Source organism: Malaclemys terrapin, chromosome 1, assembly GCF_027887155.1.
Source record: "Malaclemys terrapin pileata isolate rMalTer1 chromosome 1, rMalTer1.hap1, whole genome shotgun sequence".
Lineage (NCBI taxonomy): Eukaryota > Metazoa > Chordata > Testudines > Emydidae > Malaclemys > Malaclemys terrapin.
In genome coordinates, this window is record NC_071505.1 from 23,805,996 (window position 1) to 23,830,824 (window position 24,829).

Here is a 24,829-nt window from a genome sequence, read left to right on the forward strand (position 1 = left end):
TTCTGGTCCCTTCTCAAGAATTTAGCCCCTTCCCCTTGACTTCCTTACTTGAAGCTAGATGTGCATTGGCCAGGCCCCATAAGATCTAGTTTAAAGCTCTCCTTATCACATTAGCCATATGATGTACAAAGATGATCTTCCCAGTATTTGATAGATGAAGCCCATCCCAGCACAGTAATCCTCTTTCTGGAATATTATATCTGCAGAATTTGAAATCTTAGAAACAAAATCTAATAAATTAGAGAAATCAATCTAAATAAAGAATGTGAGTGTAACCATCTTCTGCAAAAGGTAATAAACACAAAGGATAGCTTACTAGGGAATATAATTGAAGCAAAAAATTAAATTAATTACAGATGCCTAGATTTTGAGAGAGGGGACAACAGAAAAGAATGGAGAAAAGATAGAAGGGGAGACTCAAAAATAAACCAAAACAAAGGGAGGCATATGATGCTTCTTTGAATTACACTGGTCTACAATTTTTGAGAAGTCGTCTGCTTCAGAGATAAAATGTGCTATTTATTATGTATTTTGATGTGCTGAATTCAAATATGACAATTAAAACAACTGATTGGCTACTGTTTCTAAGATATTTAAGTTTTTACATTTTATGTCTATGTATATTGTGTAGTTAGTAGAGTTTTAATCATAAATTGTAAACCTAGGTCTTTTCATGTGTTTATGGTTGCTTTACATGATAATATTTCACCTTCCTGTTTATGTAACACTTTAAAAATCAGCAAAAGGGTTATATAAATACAATTTATTATGAAACAAAAGGCAAAAAACTATTATGTACATAGTTTAGTCCTATTCAGTGTCTACTCGGCGCTTCTTGGCTTGTCTCTTGTATTCATTAAATGGAGCATCTCTTGTCACTGTCCAGCAATAGTCTGCAAGCATTGATGGGCTCCATTTGCCCTGATAGCGTTTCTCTATTGTTGCAATGTCCTGGTGAAATCGCTTGCCGTGCTCGTCGCTCACTGCTCCGCAGTTCGGTGGAAAAAAATCTAGATGAGAATGCAAAAAATGTATCTTTTGTGACATATTGCAACCAAGGCTTTTGTATGCCTTGAGGAGGTTTTCCACCAACAACCTGTAATTGTCTGCCTTGTTGTTTCTGAGAAAATTTATTGCCACTAACTGGAAGGCTTTCCATGCCGTCTTTTCCTTGCCACGCAGTGCATGGTCAAATGCATCATCTCGAAGAAGTTCACGAATCTGAGGACCAACAAAGACACCTTCCTTTATCTTAGCTTCACTTAACCTTGGAAATTTTCCACTGAGGTACTTGAAAGCTGCTTGTGTTTTGTCAATGGCCTTGACAAAGTTCTTCATCAGACCCAGCTTGATGTGTAAGGGTGGTAACAAAATCTTCCTTGATTCAACAAGTGGTGGATGCTGAACACTTTTCCTCCCAGGCTCCAATGACTGTCGGAGTGCCCAATCTTTCTTGATGTAGTGGGAATCTCTTGCACGACTATCCCGTTCGCAGAGAAAACAGCAGTACTTTGTGTATCCAGTCTGCAGACCAAGCAAGAGAGCAACAATCTTCAAATCGCCACAAAGCTGCCACTGATGTTGGTCATAGTTTATGCACCTCAAAAGTTGTTTCATGTTTTCATAGGTTTCCTTTATATGGACTGCATGACCAACTGGAATTGATGGCAAAACATTGCCATTATGCAATAAAACAGCTTTAAGACTCGTCTTTGATGAATCAATGAACAGTCTCCACTCATCTGGATCGTGAACGATGTTGAGGGCTGCCATCACACCATCGATGTTGTTACAGGCTACAAGATCACCTTCCATGAAGAAGAATGGGACAAGATCCTTTTGACGGTCACGGAACATGGAAACCCTAACATCACCCGCCAGAAGATTCCACTGCTGTAGTCTGGAGCCCAACAGCTCTGCCTTACTCTTGGATAGTTCCAAATCCCTGACAAGGTCATTCAGTTCACCTTGTGTTATGAGGTGTGGTTCAGAGGAGGAGGATGGGAGAAAATGTGGGTCCTGTGACATTGATGGTTCAGGAACAGAAGTTTCATCCTCTTCCTCGTCTGACTCAAGTGAGAATGATTCTGGTGCATCAGGAACCGGCAGTCCTTCTCCGTGGGGTACTGGGCATATAGCTGATGGAATGTTTGAATAATGCACAGTCCAGTTTTTCTTCTTTGACACACCTTTCCCAACTGGAGGCACCATGCAGAAGTAACAATTGCTGGTATGAGCTGTTGGCTCTCTCCAAATCATTGGCACTGCAAAAGGCATAGATTTCCTTTTCCTGTTTAACCACTGGCGAAGATTTGTTGCACAAGTGTTGCAGCATATCTGTGGGGCCCACCGCTTGTCCTGATCTCCAATTTTGCAGCCAAAATAAAGGTGATAGGCTTTCTTAACCATAGTAGTTATACTGCACTTTTGTGATGCAAAAGTCACTTCACCACAAACATAGCAGAAGTTATCTGCACTGTTCACACAAGTACGAGGCATCTCTGCTCACTTTGGCTAAACAGAAATGTGTCCCTTTGCAAAATCAAACACTGACAAATAAGAGAGCACAACACTGTATGATTTCTAGACCTGATATAGGGCAATTTGTTCAGCAGAGTGATGTAAGCTTCGTTATGATTGCATCATTCATGACTTCTAGGAATAACATGATGCAATTAATATAATGTATGATGCAATACCAGCTTCAGATTGCATCATTCATTGCTTTGCCTAAAAAGCAAGTACTGTCCAAACCCAGTCATAGATTTATTCATAGATCCAGTCAAAGATGTATTTTAGTCATTTCTGGTTTAAATTGACATCTCTTCCTTTATAACTCACTTATCTTCCGTCATTCCCAAGTCAAGGGTCATATATACTGACCCAATAGCATATCTTGAAAACTAGAGCCAATCAACAATTTTAAGCATCATTTTCGTTCTCAGTGACCCAGAATTAGTAAAGTTTGACTACATTTATTTCAGAAGCATTTTGGCTGTAGAGCAGTGAAGCAGAAATAATTTTAACTATACAAAATTAAATGTACTTTCCAACAGCACTACCAGTACCCATCAACCCATAAATCATTGGAGGGAAAATGGTGATCCATTGGGGTTGCATTTAATTGGTTGCATTTTAACTGCAATCTTAGATGATATAGACTCATCTTTTTTATAGTCAGACAGCTGCTGATTCTGAGGTTATTAAACCTCCCTAACAGCTGTACTACAATGTGTTTAATATTCTGGATGATGAAGACAACAAGGAGACTTACCCTGCCAGCCTGCCCCTCTTTCTGCCAATCCTGCCAAAGTCAGTCCCAACCCCTGTCCCCATAGGACGTGGACTCCATGCATGAAAAGGGGAAAGGCAAGGGACATGTGAGCAGGAGATGGCTACTCTCTGCTATCATCCCCCTGGAGATATGCAGGGATTTTCTGGTAGAAAATATTTCTGACCCAGACAATAATATTTCAAGCAAGTTATCCCTTCATGTTCAGAATAACCTTTACTTTACATGTCATGTTTCTTGAGTAGCTGCTGGGAGCTCAGCTGTGCTGTCATGAGCAAGGCTGAGGCAAGTGAACTGTGCTATCATGAGCAAGTGTAGTGAACCCGACCTCCACACTATTCAGCAACTATCCTATGGGTGGGTCTCATCCCCTGCTCACTCAGAATGCAAGTGCAGGGGGAAAAAAACATAAATAGGAACAATAGGACAAAATCTTCACAAGGTGAACCTCCAGGAGCTTCCTCTCCCCTGTGCAGGTAGTTCCTGGGTAGCGGACAATTTGGCACTGTGTCTCTGAAATCAAAGCATGGAAAAGAGGTGTGGGAAATGGAAAAAAACTTGTCAAAGTTGAGGGCTTGCAAAGTATGAAAAGTGCAATATGCTTCAGGACCTGTTGTGTTGGAGTCTATTTAGCAAATACATAAAAAAAGAAAACAGAGGGAAGAAGGTGAGAAAGCACTACAAAGGTTCGGAGGATGTGAAAATCCTACACAGGTGAGGTCAATGGCTGGGTCAATTGACTCGGTAGCAATAAATAAACTAAGAAAGCTGAGTGTACAAGGCTGATGGAACTGAAAGCATTAGCGAGGCGATGTGAGACATTCACTTATGAAAGATACACTAAGAACACAGAGGAGATGAAACAATTTAAAGTACTGCCTGGAAGAGGGGGGAAATAATGTAACTGAACTCAACAAGTGGCAAGATATCAAAGGCTCTGTGTTGTCTATGAAGTATATTTACTCTCAGGAACCTAACATTTTTTGTGCCCAGTCCTGCACCATGCTATGTACTTTTGCAGCACTCAGCACTTTACAAGACTGAGAAGTGCAGAACTGGTCAAAAAATGGTGTTTATTTCCCTGAAGAAAATTACAACTTTTTGGCAAAAAAATGTCTAAAACCGAAAACTGAAAATTTCAATTAAAAATTGCTGCTGTGGTGCCTTACGCCCCTATTCCCCTCTAGGGACCAGAATCCCAGACCAGATTACATTTCCCAAGATGCAACCCAGTCTCCCCTCCGACAGTGCATTATGGGAGATGTAATCTGGCTGGGGAATGCAGCCCAGGTTGGAGAATGGAGGCATGAGGCACGTGAACTATAACTCCACTGAGCACCTGTTCATCATTTTTGCATTGAAATGTTTGTGTTTGTGTTTTTGCAAAAATATTCATTTAATTGAAAGCTCAATTTTCTATTGAGAAAAAAAAAGTTTCAACAGAAAATTTTCAACCAGTCCTAGTAGAAGATGCCTTTTTGCTTTCCACTTGCCTGCTACTGTTGTTTATAACAGCTGCTGTATTTGCTTAGACATACATAGAATTACCTGTGCCAAATCTATAAAACACAATAAATTTACTCCAGATTTACAGCGATGTAACTGAAAGCAGAATATGCTGTCTTGTATCTGACCCATTGGTTTGTAAATCCTTTTGACATACATTTAGTATGAAAGATACTATAGAAAACCAAATTTTATAAGATATGCAAAAATTGTGTGAGGAGAGCAGGTGAAAGTTTGCCAGCGCTCTTCAGTGGCTGTGTTGTTGCTATAAAAATATTTGAAATGGTAATTCTCCCCTCCCATTTTAGTAATTTCCCCTCTTCCCCCATTTTACTGAATGTCTGGATTTGATTTTGAATTACCTAAATCTGCAGTTTCATGGAAGTGCCTTAGTCTTTGTTATGGCAAGAATGTCCCTTGTGCACAGCAACAGACTGCATGGCCTCGTGGATAGTGCAGTAGACTGGGACTCAGGAGACCTGGGTTTTATTCATGATGTTGCCACCAGCATCCTTGGACAAGTCCCTTCACCTCTCAGTTTCCCCATCTGTAAAATGGGGATAATACTTTCCTGCTTTGTATAGCACTTGGAGATGCTACATAAGAACTAGTTATTATTTGTTTCTATCTGTTGCACTTGCTGTTATTTTTAATTCTGTATTATACTGGGCTATGTGGCTTACATTATACCTTGATGTGCATCTTCTATTTCTCTTTATAAATTACCCACATAGAAAGCAGTTTTTAATGATTTTCAGAAACATCATGACAAAGAAATACATTAAGACAGCACATTCTTTAGTTGCTGCCATTATCTAGTGATTTGCAGTCTACCCTAGTGGTACAGACCAACATTTAGCTGCCCTTTCCCTCTGAATTGTCAGTCCCCCTGGGGCACTTTCATTCAAATGCCAAGTCCTTACTTCATCCATCACTATCCAGCCTTGCTTGTAGAGAGATTGGGGTGTGATTGATCAGAATTCTGGGAATTAGGTTGGGATATTCAAGCATATTAGCTGCATGCCAGCCCAGAGCATAGTGAGCCAGCATGCTATTTTAGTACAAATGGCAATACCCAAGGAAGTTTGTATTGACACATAGACAAAAAAATGTGTATATACAGCAAAGAAATGTAAAATGAGTTTCTCTAGGATAGTAAATATATTTCAGCAGTATGAAGGCTTAATAAATCATGAGAGAATTAGCCACAAGTGAGCCATATGACAGCATCATTCTCAAAAGCTGAATACATTTTATAGAGATCATTTGTGGAAAAGTAAGCAAAAAAAATACTTCATTCACAAATGTGTTCAGCTTCACTCATTACAAACATCTTTATAACTCTGTGACTAATAACAAACTCCTTGTAACCAGATAAGGAAAAGAATGTTGAGTTAATATCTGCTTAATATGCTTTAATGTACAATTTTACAAATAAAATGTCAGGCAGATACTGTACTTAAACCTGCATTTTCTAGGAGAATGATAAAGATTTCCTGATGCGTGATGTGAATTAGCATAAACTTTAGGAAATTATGCATAACATGAAGAGTATTTTTTAAAATATTGCTCAGGAAAGATGCCAAATAGCAGCCCTGATGACTGAAGTCCTCTACCCTAGAACAGGTACAGCATGAGCAGCACCTCTGCAAAATTTCTCACACTGCCTCAACCCTGAGTTGGAGAGAGAACCTATAGGAGTGACCAGAGGGTTTCTGTCTCCATATGCATTCAGTGTTTGGCCTTTATGTAGTCTTTCTAACCATGGTTCCGATGATTATCTAATGGGAACTAGACTGAGATGACTTGTCCATTGAAAACAGGATTGAGAACACCAGACAGTTATCAGAAAACTTTCATTTACTAAGGCTGTGTCTACACTAGCACTTTTGTTGGTATAACTTATGTCACTCAGGGGTATGAAAAAACCACCCCTCTGAGTGACATAAGTTACACCAACAGAACTGCCTGGGTGGACAGTGCTATGTCAGCAGGAGACACTCTCCCACCAACATAGCTACCACTGCTGGTTGGAGGTGGTTTAATTATTTGAATGGGAGAGCTCTCGCCCATCGGCATAGAGCAGCTACATGGGAGAGCTTACAGTGGCGCCGCTCCATTGGTACAGCTGTGCTACTGTAAGGTCTCTAATGTAGCCAGGGCCTAACAGTCTCTGTGGGTTTGGATACATGACATGGAGGTGAAAGGCTCTACTACATCCTATTAACATTATATCATGTTACTCTGTTAAAATAATTTTAAAAGTATGTCCATTAAGTACAGTTAGAGAATGAACTAGCCTTTCAACTTTGAAAGCCAAATTCGGCTTAGTTTATGGGCAGCAGTGCAATTTTGCCAGCAAAGTTGGCGAGCACACGTAGACCTTCAGCGGACCCTGAGCTGCCCTGGTCCTCTCCCAAGGCCCTTCAGCAGTACGAACCCCATTTCATAACCCCACCACCACTATCCATGAACACCTCAGTCTTCTCAGACACACTCACTCATTCCTCTTTCCAATTTCCAGTTTCTCTTGACAAAATTCTCCTTGTCCTGACAACTGTCCCTCCGCCACATACACCCCATTACGCCTTCAATTTTCCCCTCAGCTTTCCTCACCCCAAGCTTGTGTTCCCCAAACTCCCTTCCCCCAAGATTTTCCCTCCCCTTACACTAGCTTGTGGTCCTCAATGGCTCCCCTCCCCTGTACCTGAACCTCTATGGAGGGTGAGTAGAGAGTAAAAGCTGGAGCTGTTGCTCGGTAGGGGGCTAAGGCTCCATTTCTTTTTTGCAGCTAGCTCAGATCCCTCCCTGCCCCATTGGACTCCCTCATGTCTGCGCATATGAACTTGTTGGGACCAAGCACTGAGCAACTTCATGCCTGCCCAGGAGGTAGAGCAATGCCCACTGTTGCGGCCTTTTCTCTGCCCACTTCAGTAGCTGATTGTCAGCAGAAGGAAGACAGAATTAGTGCTTCTCAAGGCAGCAGCCTCAGACACCCCACTTTGCTGCCTTCCTCTTTTCCTCCCTCCCAAGTGTCTGCTGAAAGATGGAAAGGTGAGGACACACATGTTGTCATCCATTCCTCCCAAAAAAGTACATTCCTGCTTATGTATGAAATTATTCTGAGGGTCTCAGTCCAGTCCACATCATAACCTACACGGTAACTGGGTACCTCTGATAACTTTGCTCAAATGTTTTTGATGCAGCAACACCACCCTGCTGTGAGCAAGCTTGCACAGCATCTGACTATTCCATGCCGACCTCCAGGCAGTGAAGTAAGGAGTTTATTGTCTACACTTATTGAAAAAGATCTATTCCAGAATAGCTACTCTAGTAAATTTCCCAGTGTGGACAAGTCCTTAGTCTTTCAGTTTAAGTGAGAAGAAATGTATGCCATAATATATAATGTTAAAAACATGTTTCAATTGTAAAATATAATGCCCATATAAGTGGGGGCTGGTATTTTTCTGAAGATAATTAGTCTCTTTCAAGAGGTTTAATTATACAATGCATTAATAAGATGGCAGACAGTAATGCCCTCTGCAAAAAGTCATCAGGGGCTGCTTTTACCACTAGATTTCCCTATTTAACATAGATTGAAAGCCTGCACATGCAATTACAGTCATTTCTGTGCAGCAGGGAAACTCTGCACCTCTAATGACACAGACATATTTATTCAAGAATTGCATAGTAGCTGAGGCAAGTTTAAGGTAGGCTGGTGTGAATAGTTTCAAAATATATAAAAACACAAACATCCTTTTTTGCCACATAGCAGCTATGTACATTGTCTCCTTGTGCTGAACATGTTTAAAATTCTGATTGTATGTGCTGGTTGGCTTCTATTCACAAGACAAGTATTAATTACTTAAGTATAAAATAAGGATAGTTCAAAAAGTGTGTAACAAAAGTCACATGCTGGAGGCTCTTTATTCTAATGACTTAAGAAAGCTTCACATTTTTATTTCTAATTAACCTATCAATAGTGATGTCGCTTAAATACTCCATAGGAATATTATCTTCTCATTATTGCCAGAAAACATGCTGCCCAATTTCATAGCTCAGTTGTTTTTATGCATGGATGGAGAATATGAATTAACTTGAACTGAAACAGACTTTTTTTTAGGGACAACTCTCCCCCATGCACACTAGTATCATAAGTACATTCAATAAATTAATATGCCAGGAAAAATGAATAATGTTTATTTTTATGCTTAAACATTATTGGAATAGAGTACAGTAGCATTTTGTTCATTAATTGAATCATGTCAGTAGATAAATTAGTGGATTCTGATAGGTATTTATCTCGACTAGTGCTAAAAATTCTGCCAGAGCTACATTCTTTTAAAAAAGAAACATCACATAAAATTAATGCTTATGAAAGTTTCCAGATTCTTAGCCCTGGAGACTGCATTTCCACAGAATAAGTACAGCACAGGCAGCAGCCATACAAGCTTCCCACAGTGACCTGCCAATGGGCGTCATCCTTAAACTGGTGGGAATATTCTGAGGGAGGGGAAAAGAACTCATTCATGCCTTGTCCTTTTTGTTGAGACTGCCAAGAAGGTTACAAATCACTGTTAGTGCCAATTGCGGGGGCGGTTATTGTGCTGCAATGCTTGCCTGCTGGGAACTGGAATGAGACCACTAACTCATTTCACACAGGCCATCAAACAGCCATCAGATGGGCTGCTTTCATTATAACTCTGCATGCAGATCCCGTGTGAAGCTGTTCTTAAAGAAAAAAATTAATGTAAAAGATTGGAAGCCACAATCTGTGGCTTTATGAGGCCAAAATATTGAATTCCAAGGGCTACATTCTCCAAACCCTGCATGCTATCTGTGCCTTTGAAAACTGGGGATTGGGGTGCAAGTGCTCTTGCGGTCTGCCACACAAAAAATTACACCAACACGACATGTTAGTACCAGATGCTAATTCTCCAGGGATTTGAGGTTTGGTTCAGATATACATTTCCAGAAAGGTGGGGATGTTTATCTAAACCATTTAGGGACTATCCAGATCATTTTATGCCTTTCCCACTTAACACCACTCCTTTCTTCACAGGCCTCACATAATAAACACAGAAAATAACCTTTACTCCTGCAGGCCCTGTCTCTCCCACGGCCTTGAGAAGTCTTCTCATGTGAGATTCCTCCCTCCATGCACATCTTCTGTGGGTACCAAACTGGCCCAACCCTCCTCCTGTGGCTGGTTGATAGGGAGGGACCAGTCTGCAGCACTCCATTTCCCCCGTATAACATCAACTTCTGGGGGCAGCCAGCCAGCCCACTGCCTCCTTACCTCTGCAACAGGTGTGTCAGTGTGTACACTGACACAATGTACGCTGCCTTACATCAACCTAACTGTGTAGTGCAGACCAGGCCTGAGGCATGGCAATGCTGATTGTCACAATGCCTAACTTGTAGGCACCTAGAAAATCCAGCAGGCGTGCTAAGAGGGAACCTACCCAATTGGGCCCCAGGGGTGAAATGAACATTTCCTGGTTCATGGATCACTCTGGGGTTAGGCAGGAAATAGATGCCTGAGTGCCTTGAGTGAGGCAACAGTGCACATACCCAGAGGCAGAAACTCTGGCAGCTAGGGAACTTCTACTGCAAAAACTTAGGCACTGAGTGAGTTTAGGTGTTTTCAGGGTTAGGCAGCAGCCAAGCGGGAGTTTTGTGACTCCAAGTGGAGGCTAAAACTTGGACATAGGCACCTAAGCATGGGAGTTAGGTGCTTAAATACCTTTGTGGATCTGGGCCAGAGTGACTAAATGTACAATGGCAATGTTGGTACATTACCCTATAAACTTTGTATACATTTTTAAGACCTCCAAGTGGAAAACGGTTGCTCTGTGGCTGAGGTCTCATGCCTTCCTGAGAGACAGCTGACTTTTGCAGAAATGCCACTTTACAATAATGGTCAGATTTTCAGACAGCTCCCGTTCAGCCCCTAAATGAAGTGGCCAGATGTTCAAAGGCATTCTGCCTGCAGCACTTTCCTTTGCTCTCAATAGGAACTGCTGGGTGATGAGCACGCTTTAAAACCTGGCCACTTCATTTAGGTGCCTAAAGGAGAACTGAGCTCTCTTGAAAATCTGGCCCAAGTGCCCCAACAAAGGGGACCAATTTCCCCTTGAGATGTTAATTAGTTGGACTAGGATTTTGGCCCTTTTAAAACATCTCATGTTATTTTCGCATTCTTTTATATTTTAAAACAAGTTGAAAACTCCGTAGTGACTCAGCTATTTGCTGCCTATGTTGAAAGAAATATTTTAATCCATTAAATATATAAAAGGTTATTTTAATAGCAAGTTATTTTCTTCAGTATGGCCAATGAGACCAAAACAAGGGCAACCAGCGGAGGCAGGGGGAGAATATGATATTAACTTAACCTTTTTCCATATTAAAATGGATTAAAATCTCTGTCCACTCAGGAGTGCAGAGGAGTTGCTATGGGCTTTACAAGAAGGACTGTACTCTGAACCATAATTTTCCTGAGTGCCTACCTACAAAGGGTTTTAATCAAGGAGTTTTAAAAACACCTCCTCCGTTGTATCTGCACTGGCACTTCCCTGCTCAGGGCATGACATCATACAGTCTTCATAGTCTCTCTGTATTCCTCCCTACAATACATTTGGTACAGTCACTTTAAAATTAGATACACATGACCAGCAGTCAAGTACCTCCCACTGTGAGAAGGCTCTAGATGCAGGTAAATAGAGTTCTGATCCTGTTGACAAAGCAGACAAGCTGTCCTAGCACTGATAAATACTATTGTTTAACCTACACCGCTGTTTTCCTAGTGATTCTTCCTGAGTCGCTGATCTTCAGCAACTGCATCTTGTTTATATTGCCACTGCTCCTTCCGATATCATCCAGTGCTGCATTTTGGAGTTTGGTTACAGGCAAAATGAATTGGTGGTTTCTTCAGCACAGCTGCAAAATATTAACGAAAGGGCTGATGTGCTGCTAATAGCGTGCTCACCGACCGGTCACTTAGCCACATTGCTGATATAACTGTCCTGCAAAATGAGGGGGAGGCTGTGTAATTGCATTGCATGAACCACATCAGATTTGCTTTTATATACACTTTCTCTACCAATTTCTCCCATGCTGACCAGATATGGCTGAAAGCAATCTCTCCCCTAATCATTGAGAAGATGTGAAGTCTCTGCGAAAGTCAGCTCTTCTCAGTAAGACAGTGGTAGCAGACTCAAATAGGTACCAAAACTGGGAGGGTGACAGGAGTGTGGGGACTGCAAGTGGCTATGGATCAGACATATTACAAAGGGGTGTGAACTGTACATATACAATATGCAAATACTTATTTTTACATGTGATGTACTTTAGGCTGTAAAATGCGGAAAAGATTGGATACTGCTGAGAGCTGGTGCAGAGTGTTACTCATACGAGCACAAGATAAAAGTGATAGGCAGAAACCTTTGGGAACCTGATCCTGCATTAATGAGTGTGCTGCTGCATAGCCATCAGACCCGCTTACTCTCTAGCATTTGGTCAGTTTGCTTAGCCGTCTGGTCGGTCCCTCGCTGTCTCTGGCTTTCCTCAGTCCCATTACCCCTTGCATAATGGGAACAGGGACAAGCAAAAGTGAAGAAGAACAGGAGTACTTGTGGCACCTTAGAGACTAACAAATTTATTAGAGCATAAGCTTTCGTGGACTACAGCCCACTTCTTCGGGAAGAGGAGCTGCAGAAGCTTGCAGGTCCTGTGTCTGTACCACTTTAAGGTAGCAAACATCAGGACAGGCAGGACTTGATATTAGATCCATTCAAGGCAGCTGAAGCTAAAAAACTGAGCTGCTGGTAGCCAGCCAGAGAGCATCAAGCCTGGGCCAAAACACAGAGCCCTACACCAATTTAGCAGAAGTTAGATAAGTATCCACTTAACTGAATTAAACCCAAGGTATGAATCTCTTATAGTTTCCCCATTATGGCTAACATATATGATTAATATACCACATGCAAAAGAAAAACTAATGTCTTAGAAACTGCTGTGAAATGTATACCAATTTGCATCCACGTTTCAATTTTGAGTAGTGACAGATTCCTTTAATAAAACTAATTATTAAATAACCCAACTGCTTCAAAAGAACATACAAACATGAGCAAATTAATCCTCACAACACCTCTTGTGCAGCTGGTAAGTAAATCGCCCCATTTTATGGAAAAGGAAACAAAGGCTGAAAGAAATAATAATGAACCTGACTGTGGACATCAGTCAAATGGCAAATCAGTGGCAACAGAGCTAGAATTAGAACTCAGTAGTTTGTTGGTCCCACTATAGACTCGGTTCATTAGACTATACTAGTCCATCATTTAGAAAGAACAGGGCAGTTTTTTATGAATGCGCAATTCAATATATGATCTCACAAGCACCATGATGTTTCTATTTAACCTACGAAATAATTAGCTTAGGACGCCAAACTTTCCTAATTTACTTAATATTAGCGCTTCAAATGGTACTTTAAAATGGGATGATGCTCACTTAACATGATTTTGATATCATCACTGATAGGCCAGTGTGTCTATACCATTAACTTCAGGGTCCTGTGTGACAACAGCAAAGCCAATACAGTACTGCTTTCAGTGATAATCAATCCAGTAAAACACAGAAGAGATGGAAAAGTTTCCAGTGACTCCAGCACATCAAGCAGTCAAAAAAACCATTTTTGTATAGAAGGCATGAGACATGTTACAACCACAATACATTAATTTTAACAAAAGATGAGCAACATAATATTCCATACTCAGAATCCATTCTGCAGGTTATTTAGTCTGTTGATACTGTCCTTCAGATAGATAGGAACAAATGTACCTGGATGCGTCTGGCTGTCATTCAGGAAACCTGTGATCCACTGAATATGCCTATTTTTTTAAATGTTCATTTTATTGCAATTTTTGCCTGATTTGATATTTTTCTTACCTGACAGGTGGGGGATCAAATAATTGAAATCAATGGGGAAAGTACAAGGGATATGACACATGCCAGAGCAATAGAGCTAATCAAGTCTGGTGGCAGGAGAGTGCGGCTTTTGTTAAAGCGCGGAACAGGCCAGGTTCCAGAATATGGTGGGTTTTCATTATTTTTTTCTCTCTCTCTCTCTCTCTCTCTGTGTGTATTAAAATTACATTTATTGTATACTAAGTATCAATTACACATTTAGATCACAGCACTTAAGCACATACTTACGTGCTTTCCTGAATATGGGTGGACTTATGAGCATGCTTAAGTGCTTTCTTGTACTGGTGCGGAAGATATGAACACATCATTTTCAGCTATGCCAACCCTGTACAGGCAATACTTAAAATATATCTACTGGTAGGAGCACTTTGAACTCTTTAGCGGCATCTCTGAGTGTGCTAGGAGTTGCTGATGCATTCTTATAATCTTGCTTGATAAAACAATCCCTTCTAATACACTTCTATTGGTATTTCTCTGTACATTTGGAGTCATAGGGGCTGATTCCACTCCATGGCAAAACTCCCACTGACTTCAGTTGTGCAAGCGTGAGCCTGTAGTGTTCATTTTATAATTTATTTCTTAAGCTTTCTCATTTATCAGACAACCAAGAATTTACATGGATGACATAATAAAAGTCAATTCTGAATAAAGAGACAGCATTTGCTCTTTTGGAAGTGGTAGTAGGACCCTTTAATCTTATTTTTAAATTTTGTTTTGTGTTTGTATTTCCTTGGAATTTTTTCTGCTCCAACTTTTTAAAAGGCTTCTAAAAAGTGTGTATAATTTCAAGCCATATTGAAACATATTCGTTACCTGACAGACTGCAATGGTGTATGTTATATAAGTATGTATTTAGTGATATCTTGAAATGTATGTGAATATATCAATGCACATTTAGCCCCAAATCCTGCAAACATTTACTCATGCTTAAATTTAACACCGTAAAAAATCCATGGGTCTACTCAGAGTAGTAAAGTTAACCCTGTTCATAAGTATTTGCAGGATTTAAGTCCTTACAGAGCTTTACAAATTAATTTTCTTTCCCTCTGGTCCATAGTGATTCCTCTGAAGTCATTACCACCAATATGTATGTATGATAAGAACTATTACATACAATGCAGAAAAACATAAGAACTGCAGACTTATATAGACCCCTTAATAAAATCCCAGAGCTTTAAGAAAATAAATAATAAGATAATAGCTGTGATAAGCAAAGTTTAGCCTTACAATCAGTTTTAAAAATCTGTTGTAGTCCACTATAGTATCTACAAGCAAAGTATAACAATTCCAAGACAAGGAACACGATAGCTAAAAGCCCTAACACTCTAGAAATATATAACTAAAACGCCTCAGCAAGACATAGGGTGCGGGCAAGGACTGATGATACATTATGATAAATTCTGTAAAATAAATAATAGAAAGTTCAGAATGAACCTTAACCTGAAGAAACAAGAATTTAAAATAACCAAAGCCTTTGTAATTATAAAATAAGTAAAATATGAGGTGAGGTGAGGGGGTTTGGCTAAGCAATCAGAATTTCAGATACTTTTCTGAAAAGTATCTGAACCACTAAGATATATAGAATAGGACCTGAAATTTCAAAAGAAAAGGCTTTTTCATGAGACTTACATTACCTCCTGACACCAGTTGGTCCAAAAATACCCTCACCCTTTCTAGTGGTATTTTGGCATTTACAGTGTCATTTCCAGACAGAACCAGGAATTACAAAGATAGGAAAATGTAAAGTATTTTTAAATAAAAAAAAAATCTATTTGAGCTCTCAAAATTGTTAGATTTAGGTTTGATTAAAGGCTCAGATCAATTTCTACATTTTCCGTACTAATTTGTCATCCCCATACTAAGCACTGCAGTGGGCACTATTAAACGCACTAAGTCAGCCAGTTGTGAAGAACGTCTGTCTAGCCATTGTGCCACCTCAGGAGTAGTTAAGAAAACCCCAGAAAAAGAAATGTTTTTTCCAAATGATGGTAAAAATGACCCCAAAGAAAATGTGGACACTTGAGGACAATGTGGTCCTGAGGACATCAAACTAACCAGTAAAAAGGTTACTGTTTTTGAACCAAGAATGTGTTGTTGCATAGTAACAAGACTAAAGAGACTTTTTTCATTAAAATAAAACAGCAACTCTGTTTTTGCCAGTAGATATTGAGAAAAGAAATGTTTCTTAATAGCCTAAAGTCATCATAGTGTCAAGAAACCTGCCTCTTCTAGGAAGACTGGTGGGTATTGCAGTCTGTGAATCAATGACATTCAAGTCTCTTGACTTAGTCTTGAAAATTCTGGGTTTGCCTTACATGAGGAAGATCCTTTTTGATTTATAGGACCATTGTGTTTTTAGCAGAATGAGAGATTTGTACTACGTACAAAAGACAAAATTTTTTTGAAACCAAGGCATAATAGGAGCCTAACTGATACCAGTCGAAGCAGCTTTCGGTCCAGAAAAAATTAAAATTAACAATGATAAGAATGTTCTCTGCGAAAGAAGAGAACATTTAATAAAAAGATGAGAGCATTATGTGAAAAAATTAAGGGTCAGATGATCAACTCAGTATAGCTCTGCTAAAGTCAACCCAACTATGCCAATTTACATCACCTGCTTCAATACATGCAATTATATAAAAGAAAATGATTTGGGGGGGATGTGCTTGGGGAAGGAAGGGTTTCATTTGAAATGGGTTGGGAGGGTGGATTACATTGACCCTTTTTATGTGTTCTTATAAATAATATACTAGGGGTTTAGAGAAATCAAAATAAATAATATAAATATTACAGTTTTAAATTAAAAGTTAACTTTATCCTCAATATTTTGTGGTGTCACTCCCATTAATACCAGTGTAAGTTTCCCAGCTACTGCCCCTTTCTATTCTGAAAACATTAGCGTTAGTATCCGTCCGACTTCAATTGAGATCAGCTAAGAAGTTCATACTGAGAAATTTTTACCTCATCTTCTCACCTGGTAAAAGTGTCAGGACATGTGGTTGTGGTTTATAGGTAGGGCCCTACCAAATTCACAGCCATGAAAAATGTGTCATGCCCCGTGAAATCTGGTCTCCCTCCTCCCTCCCCCCTTAAATCTGGTCTTTTTGTGCTTTTACCCCATACTGTACAGATTTCACAGGGGAGACCAGCGTTTCTCAAATTGGGGGTTCTGGCCCAAAAGGGAGTTTCAGGGGGATTGCGGTATTGCCACCCTTACTTCTCTGCTGCCTACAGAGCTGGGCGGCTGAAGAGCGGCAGCTATTGGTCAGATGCTCAGCTCTGAAGGCAGCACTCTACCAGCAACAGCACAGACATAAGGGTGCCAATACCATACCATGCCACCCTTACTTCTGCGCTGCTGCCTTCAGAGCTGGGCGGCTGCTGACTGAGGCAGCAGCGCAGAAATAAAGGCGGAAATTCCATACCAGGCCATCCTTACTTCTGTGGTGCTGTTGGCGGCGGCTCTGCCTTCAGAGCTGGGCTCCCTGCCAGCAGCCACCGCTGCCCATCTCTGAAGGCAGTCCCGCCACCACCAGCAGCGCAGAAGTAAGGGAGCGGTACCGCAACCCCCCCCCCTACAATAACCTTGCAACCTCCCATAACTCCTTTTTTGGTCAGGATCCCTACAATTACAGCACCATGAAATTTCAGATTTAAATAACTGAAATAATGAAATTTACAATTTTTAAAATCCTATGACCATGAAATTGACCAAAGTGGACCATGAATTTGGTAGGTCCCTATTGATAGGAGAAGGAGCTACCCACCATTTTAGTTTCAGTTATTTCTTCCCATGGACCCATCCTCTCCTACAAAGCTCAGCTTTATAGGGCGAGCTGAATCACATCTCCTAGTGACTCATTATCTGCTCTTTATTGACACTGCAGCCCCAGTGATGTGCTGTGTCATTATTTATCTATGGACCATGTAGTAGCACGATATTTATATTTCCATGCCAAGGAGATCGCCATCCCTTCCATACTGAGAGTTAGCTGAAGCCGCTCTCAGGTTTCCTTCAATCACTGATTAGAGATACTGGGTCACAACTATCCTTTTTCCTTCATGGCCGCAGGCAGTCAGTTGCCCATTCTTTTCTGCAGTTAGAGTTATGAACATAATTATTTATAAAAACTAATAAATGAGGCATGACTGTTACTCAAATTCAGATTTTTTCTTCTCTCATGTGGTCAGCATTGGCCTTATTTCCTCCGGTGTTAGAGATCCTATTTTTCCAGCTTCCAGCAGGATTGTTTCTCTGACCAGAACTTCTAATCCCCTTCCTGCCTCCCAGTTACTCGCAGCACACACCACCATATGCATGTCCTGGAAGTGCTACCTAGACACCTCATTCCTAGCCGTTAATCAGTCTGAGAGCAGTGGAAATATTTAATGGGACAAGTTCCTAGCGGGTCCACGCCACTTCTTAAAGCAACCTTCATTGACACGCTTTATGTTTTTCCTGTGTGTTTTAATTTCCTGGTGATTTCAAGAGCTTGTTACAAGCTGTAATTCATGAATTCAAACAAAAGATTTTTTCCTGATATGACTTTGCTTAAAAACCAATTCTGCAGCCTTTTGAAAAGTAGTCTGCATTTTTAGGCATCTATCTTGCCAAACATGACATAATAACATGCTTGGAAGTGGGACCTACATGCCTAAATCTTTGCAGAATCGGGGCCTTGGTGCATTGCTAGTTATTTAAGGAAGAGAGGTTTTTGTAATTTAGTTACAATGTAAAGTTTCAGTATACACAAATGCTGGAATTAGCAGTGACTCATTTTTCAAGAAGCCCTGGGGAAGCTCAGCTGTTTGAGTTTCAGCACAGCCACAGTGACTAACACTGAAAATGACAGAGCTGATACCAATACAAAGATTTTTGATATGAAGGAATTTTCTTTATGATTTTGGAATTTAATAAAACCCTTCAATTTTATGAGTTACAGCTCCTTTAAAAAGCACCTCAAGATGTCTTCCACAGTTCAGCAGAATCTGCTTCCCAAATATATATGTATAGTACCTTGATCTTTCACTAATATGATGACTTACTGCATGCTTGTTAGTCTTGGCTTTAGAGAAAGTCTTTTTCCTGTATTTATAAGCTTTTTACTCAGCTGTTCTAAACTTACTAAGGATTCTTTGTTCTAACAATAGTAATATATCTTTGTCACTGGTTCTGTTAATTCTAATGATTGGTCCTAGGCTGTTCCTCCCCTTCCTTTAGGAATGGTACCTTCCAGTCTCTCCATGTGCATGAAAAGTGACAAGCATGGGTCCCCATATTTCTACTTATTGGGCCACCCTAAAGACACGGTTTGTAAACTCTGCATGTATATTATCATTCTCTAATATGCTTTTGTTTCACGCAACTGTTTTAACTGAGGCTTTTCCTACTTTTTCTTACACGCTAGCTTGTTCAGAGGCTCCTATTATATTGGACTGTTCTTAATAGCTGAGAATCTAATCAACTAAAGCGAATGCCTATCTATTTTAGATCCTTAAGAATATATTTTCATTTCCTAGATGGGAGTGTAGCCCTGTAACTTCCACTGCTGCTAGTGGGAGAAGCCCGGCTATGTCCCTCTGAGAAGGTATCCTCTTGTATTTGTAACAAAGATTTACGCTATAAAGACAACTTTCCTAGAAGAGTAACTAAAGTACTTAGAAGCCGATGCCATAGTTTTACCCCTTTCTGATGGTACTTGGCTCCCCAAAATACTGTTAATTTGAAGATGGAAGTTATATCTTGACCTAAAATAATGTTGCTGGGCTTTTGTTGCAACATTCTGTAGTAAAATTTCCAAAAAAAAAAAAATGCTGATTCAGATGGCACAGATTTGCACTCAGTTTCAAGTTATTTCCTTCATAAAGCAGGTCTTACTGCATGGTTTGTTCAAAGTTACCAAATGCATAATATATAGTCACAGCCCAGAAATGATACCTGAAAGGAAACATTTATTTTTCCTGGTTCATATTGATTGTGGTCATCAGAGAAATCTCAAAAGTAATCTCTTCAGGTACATTTAACAGTTATGGAAGTCTCTCACATAATAACTTTGTACAACGTAATATTTTCATTAAAACTGTGGCCTACTAGCAGAACAATCTAAAACACTTCAAGCAGAAAGGTTGGGAACAAAGAGGGAGATTTCCAAAGGTGCCACACTGCCATCTGGGCCTTTGAAAATCTCCTCCAAATACTGTACATGGCCAACATTTCAGATTCTCTAACAATGTTCTCAAAATTTGCAGTCTCATTTGGGGTGAGGGAGTGTGAAGTGCAGTAGTCTGTTATTGTGCATGCAGATCAGTTACCCATCCTATTGTCCTTTGCAAATGCAGTTATCCAGTTTGTGTCCCCAAATGTGACTTTGCATCTACAAACTGATATACCCATATATTTTGCTGACACAGTTTTAGAGGTCCTTTGAAAACCATTGTACTAACAGATTTTACATTTGTATCCAGTTCTCAGATTTGTTTGAACGTCTGAGGCAGTATTGAGGGGTCTCAGTAAGGGAATTAATTTCTTAGTAGTGGGAAATCAGAGCTGTACCATTTTACACAATCTGTTATCTCACCTCACTTCCGCTTCATGCTCATTGGCAAAGACAGTACAGGTCATCTTTCAAGATACTGAGAGGCGAGATCATGCAGACAGAGAGCTGCACTACATAGCTATATCAGATTCATCTGGTAAGTCTATATTCACAAATAGAGTGAGTTAGGTGACCTTGGCTCCACAATGAATACTATCTCATATAACCATGACTTTGCAGTGTCACACACACACACACATTACTTTTTGTTGCTTTAGGTTAAGAAACATGAGAAGGAACGTTTTTCCCTCCTAAAACTGGTAGATGTTGGCATCCTCTATCAGTGTTTCTTAATTCAGTAGCACTCAGTAACTCAGCTATGGTTGCCGATGTTCTAATTATTATTTGGCCTTATTAGAACTTTTCTTGGAGCCAAAACTTGACAGAGACAGGGTGTCAGTCATCAACATAAAAAACTTTGTCGGATGGAATTTTCAGCTTCTATAACACATAGGTTTTTAAAACTTCCTGAAAATAATTTATAAAAGCTCTGCTCTAGGAATTCTTTTGGGGAAGTTCTATGGCCTCTGCTATACAGGAGGCTAGACGGGATGATCACAGTGGTCCCTTCTGCTCTTAGAATCTGTAAGTCTATGAAAATGAAAGTGAACTGAAGCTACCAGCACAGTTCACATAGTCCCTGAATAGCCATTAGGTGGTAACAACTTCCAACCACTTCTGTCTTGACCTATATTCAGACAAGGGACAGGGTTCCATTGCCTAGTCCTTCATTTACTCAGTCCCTTCAAAAAGCAACAAGGCGTGATATCAACTGACCGTCTTAGAAGCAGAAAGCTTGCTGTGGAAATTAACTAAGAAAGTACTGCTATTTATTTTAATGTAATTAGTATTTCACTTAAACTATTTCTTAAAATCCACCTGTCTTTTCAGTTTCTATATTCAGGATATTTCAGCTTGCACATTTGTAACAGCCTAATGAACTTTTTTTAAAATTTAATATGGAGATATACCTATCTCATAGAACTAGAAGGGCCCTTGAGAGGTCATTGAGTCCAGTCCCCTGCCTTCACAGCAGGACCAAGTACCATCCCTGACAAATTTTTGCCCCAGATTCTAAATGGCCCCCTCAAGGATTGAACTCACAACCCTGGCTTTAGCAGGCCAATGTCAAACCACTGAGCTATCCCTCCTCCCTGTTATTAATCTAACATTAATAGCCAAGATAATAGCTTTATATTTATTTGAAAAAAAAATTCTTATTGAATACTGTATTTTTGGGGCTCATCAAAAATTGCTTGCTTAGTAAAATTGAGCTGAATCACTGACTTTATTGCTTTAACAGTGAAATCTAAAGCTCATAAGTAAATTTCCTGGACTTTTCTTACTGCATGTGTAATTATAAGATCAGCTGCCCTGATGCCCTACAACAGTGGTCTCCAACCTTTTTATGCACAAGATCACTTTTTGAATTTAAGTGCAACCCAGCATCTACCCCACCCCTTCCCTGAGGCCCCTTCCCTTCCCCGAGCCCCCACTCTGCTCACTCTCCCCCACCCTCACTCACTTTCACTGGGCGGGGGCAGGAGCTTGGGGTGCAGGAGGGGATAAGGGGTGCTGGCTCTGGGAGGGGGCTCAGGGCTGGGGGTTGGGGTGCAGGAAGGGTGCAGGTTCCCGCCGGGCAGCACTTACCTCAGGTGGCTCCCGGTCAGTGGCGCAGTGGGGCTAAGGCAGGCTCCCTGCTTGCCCCGAGCCTACGCCACTCTTGGAAGTGGCCATCATGCCCCTGCAGCCCCTGTGGGGGGGGCAGCACGTGGTTCCATACGCTGCCCCTCTCTGAAGGCACAGCCCCCGCAACTCCCATTGGCTGCAGTTCCCCATTCCTGGCCAATGAGAGCTGCGGGGGCAGTGCTTTCAGGCAGGAGCAGCGCACGGAGACCCCTGCCTCTGTCTCTCCCCCAGGGCCTCAGGGGTGTGCTGGCCGCTGCCGGGAGCAGCGCATGGCCAGGGCAGGCAGGGAGCCTGCCTTAGCCCCGCTGCGCCACTGGACTTTTAGCGTCCGGAGACCACGATCGACTGGCAGAGGCTCCAGGATCGACCAGTCGATTGCGATCGACTGGCTGGTGACCTCTGCCCTACAAATACCGAAAGTCAAGTAAGTAAATGTCCAAGTGATTAAAAACTGCTGTAGTGACTACATGTAATGTTAAAGTGTATGCCTATGCATCACAAAGTATTTTGAATCTTACGGGGGGAAAATGGCTTGATATGCTTTTTTTCCCTGGATTTTGCTGACCAGCATCCCTTTTAAAAAACACCGTGCATTTGAATAACCAAATAAGCAGCACTGAGCCACTATGCAGTATATAGACCAAAGTAACATACATAGAAACCAGACAGCTACGGCATAGGTGGCGAGTTTTAAGAAGGACTTGCAATGAGAGAGTGGTCGCAGGGAGGCCGTTCTAGGAAGGCTGGGCAGCACAAAAAGCAGGCAAGAGGACAAGCATGGGAGAAGGAGATAAATGGAGAAGACAGAAGGGAAGCAAAGACAGAGCAAAGGAGCAGAAGGAGGAACGGCAGGAGACAAGATCTGAGCCGTGAGCAGGATTGAACAGTGATGGGCCTTGAAGGGGACACCCACGAGCTTGACTTTGATATGGAAAGCACATCAAAGTCAAGTTACATCTACCCTAGATATATATGTTGGGGGCTTCTGATCCTCAGTGTGCCTTTTTTTTTTTTAAAAGTGGTGAGCCCTGAATTATCCATTGTGTAATACATGACAAAATTAGGAAGCTATGCTGTGTGTTTGGCTGCCTGGTATTGACTGTGAGCACAAAGCTAAACACCACAGGTGTCTTCAACCACCTGAGGACTGCATGTGTCTAGTTCTTTACATGTTTAGAAGTTGTTACATTTGCATAGTACTTGGCTAATGAGTCTTGACTCGTACGGTTACATCAGATACCCATGCCTGTTGAGAGTACTAATCAGATAATCCAGTTCATTCTTTTGAAATGCCTGTCTTATAAATCTCTAGAGCTCAGTGTTGAATGGTATTGGGAACTTGAACTGTCCCATATATCAGACAACGATGGGAGAAGCAAAAATCAATAGGGTCACTTTGAAACAGTGCCCTTTCCTTATGCGATCACCTTGACTGAGTTGAGAACATTCATTCATATTCATGCTGCATTCCCAATAGCCATCCTCTTATTTCTAGCAACACCAACTTAATTTCAGGAACTTGTGGTGTGGAAAAAAGAGGGACTAACTGAATGAATCAAAATACTGATTAATAAAATTGGCCTAAAACCATCAGGCAATTTGAATATGAGCTTCGAAAGGTTCTATCAGTTCTTAGACCTATGGGTAAAAACTATTCAAGGACAAAATTCAGTATTAAAATGTGTTTTACAAATAAATCCATAGCATTTAACAAATATGTAGCAGTTGATGAGAGAGGAGAACATTCTTCAGTTGGGAAAATGAAAGGTATTTATTGTCTGACTTATGTAACAGCAAATTTTATATTTTTAAAGATTTATTGCCCTTTTATATTGGTATTTTGTATCTTTCGCTACAGAACTGAAAGCATAAAGTGCCATTTGGAGAGACAGCAAGATGGGGAACATTTTCATGGGTTTTGTGGCAGTATGTCTGATCTTCCAGAGAACTGCTATAGAGCCTTTATTTTTTGAATGTACAACTCCTGGAAGATAAATTCCAAAGTCAAAAGAGCAGCTCTGACTGCCTCTGTGACCTTGACCAAGTTACTTAAAACACTCATCCCCATTTTACAGATGGGTGAGGCAGGTTAGATAATATTTACTTACATACCTCGTGGGTGTGTTGTGAAGATGAATTAATGCTCAAAAACACTTTAAAGATTAAAAATTCTAATTAAAGTCTAAGTATTATTAGTTATTATATTATTATTATTATTTATTATTAAAGTAGAACCTCACTAATCCACACACATTATCATTCGTATCAAAATTGGCAGTCCATTTCCACATCTGAGCAGAGTTTTAATAAGAGTGCTGTACAGTGAGTTCTCTTGTTACTAAGCCTTAATTATTTTTACATAATATGCTACAGTAGATTTGCTAGTACCGTATGAAGTGTATATAATCACAGCTAAATTACAGTAAATAAAATACATGACAAACCTTACCCTGGAGCTTTTATCCGTGGTTTGGTCACACAAACTGGCATCTAGACTCACCCAGTCTGTAAGGAAAAATAAAGTCCCAACTAAAGGTCTCTTCCTATCCCTTGTCTTGTTGTATTTGCTTGCTGTATTTCCAAGACACAAACTCAAAGCCAGAACAACTCAACTCCAATTACTGGGTAATAACCAACCAAGGCCTAGTCAGCTGGGAGGAGAGAGTTCCTTCCTCTACAATAACCTCTACTGCACTAACTTCCTCTTTCCTTTTATAGCCTCACCCAGCTCAGCCATGTGACAGGAAGGAATCCAGTAACT

The 24,829-nt window shown here is 40.6% G+C and overlaps 1 protein-coding gene across 9 annotated transcripts in view; it reads left to right on the forward strand.

Annotated features, from left to right (window-relative positions):
- The window catches only part of MAGI2 (membrane associated guanylate kinase, WW and PDZ domain containing 2), a 1,104,792-nt gene that overhangs the window by 1,066,718 nt on the left and 13,245 nt on the right, over positions 1-24,829 (forward strand). For 7 of the 9 annotated variants that reach the window (XM_054017487.1, XM_054017504.1, XM_054017538.1 and 4 more), the window contains one exon: positions 13,752-13,890. In XM_054017487.1, coding sequence (XP_053873462.1) covers positions 13,752-13,890 — 139 coding nt within the window. Of the gene's footprint in view, positions 1-13,751; positions 13,891-19,004; positions 19,094-20,391; positions 20,513-24,829 lie in introns of those variants that run through there. The other 2 variants (XM_054017531.1, XM_054017545.1) reach the window with 2 other exon arrangements.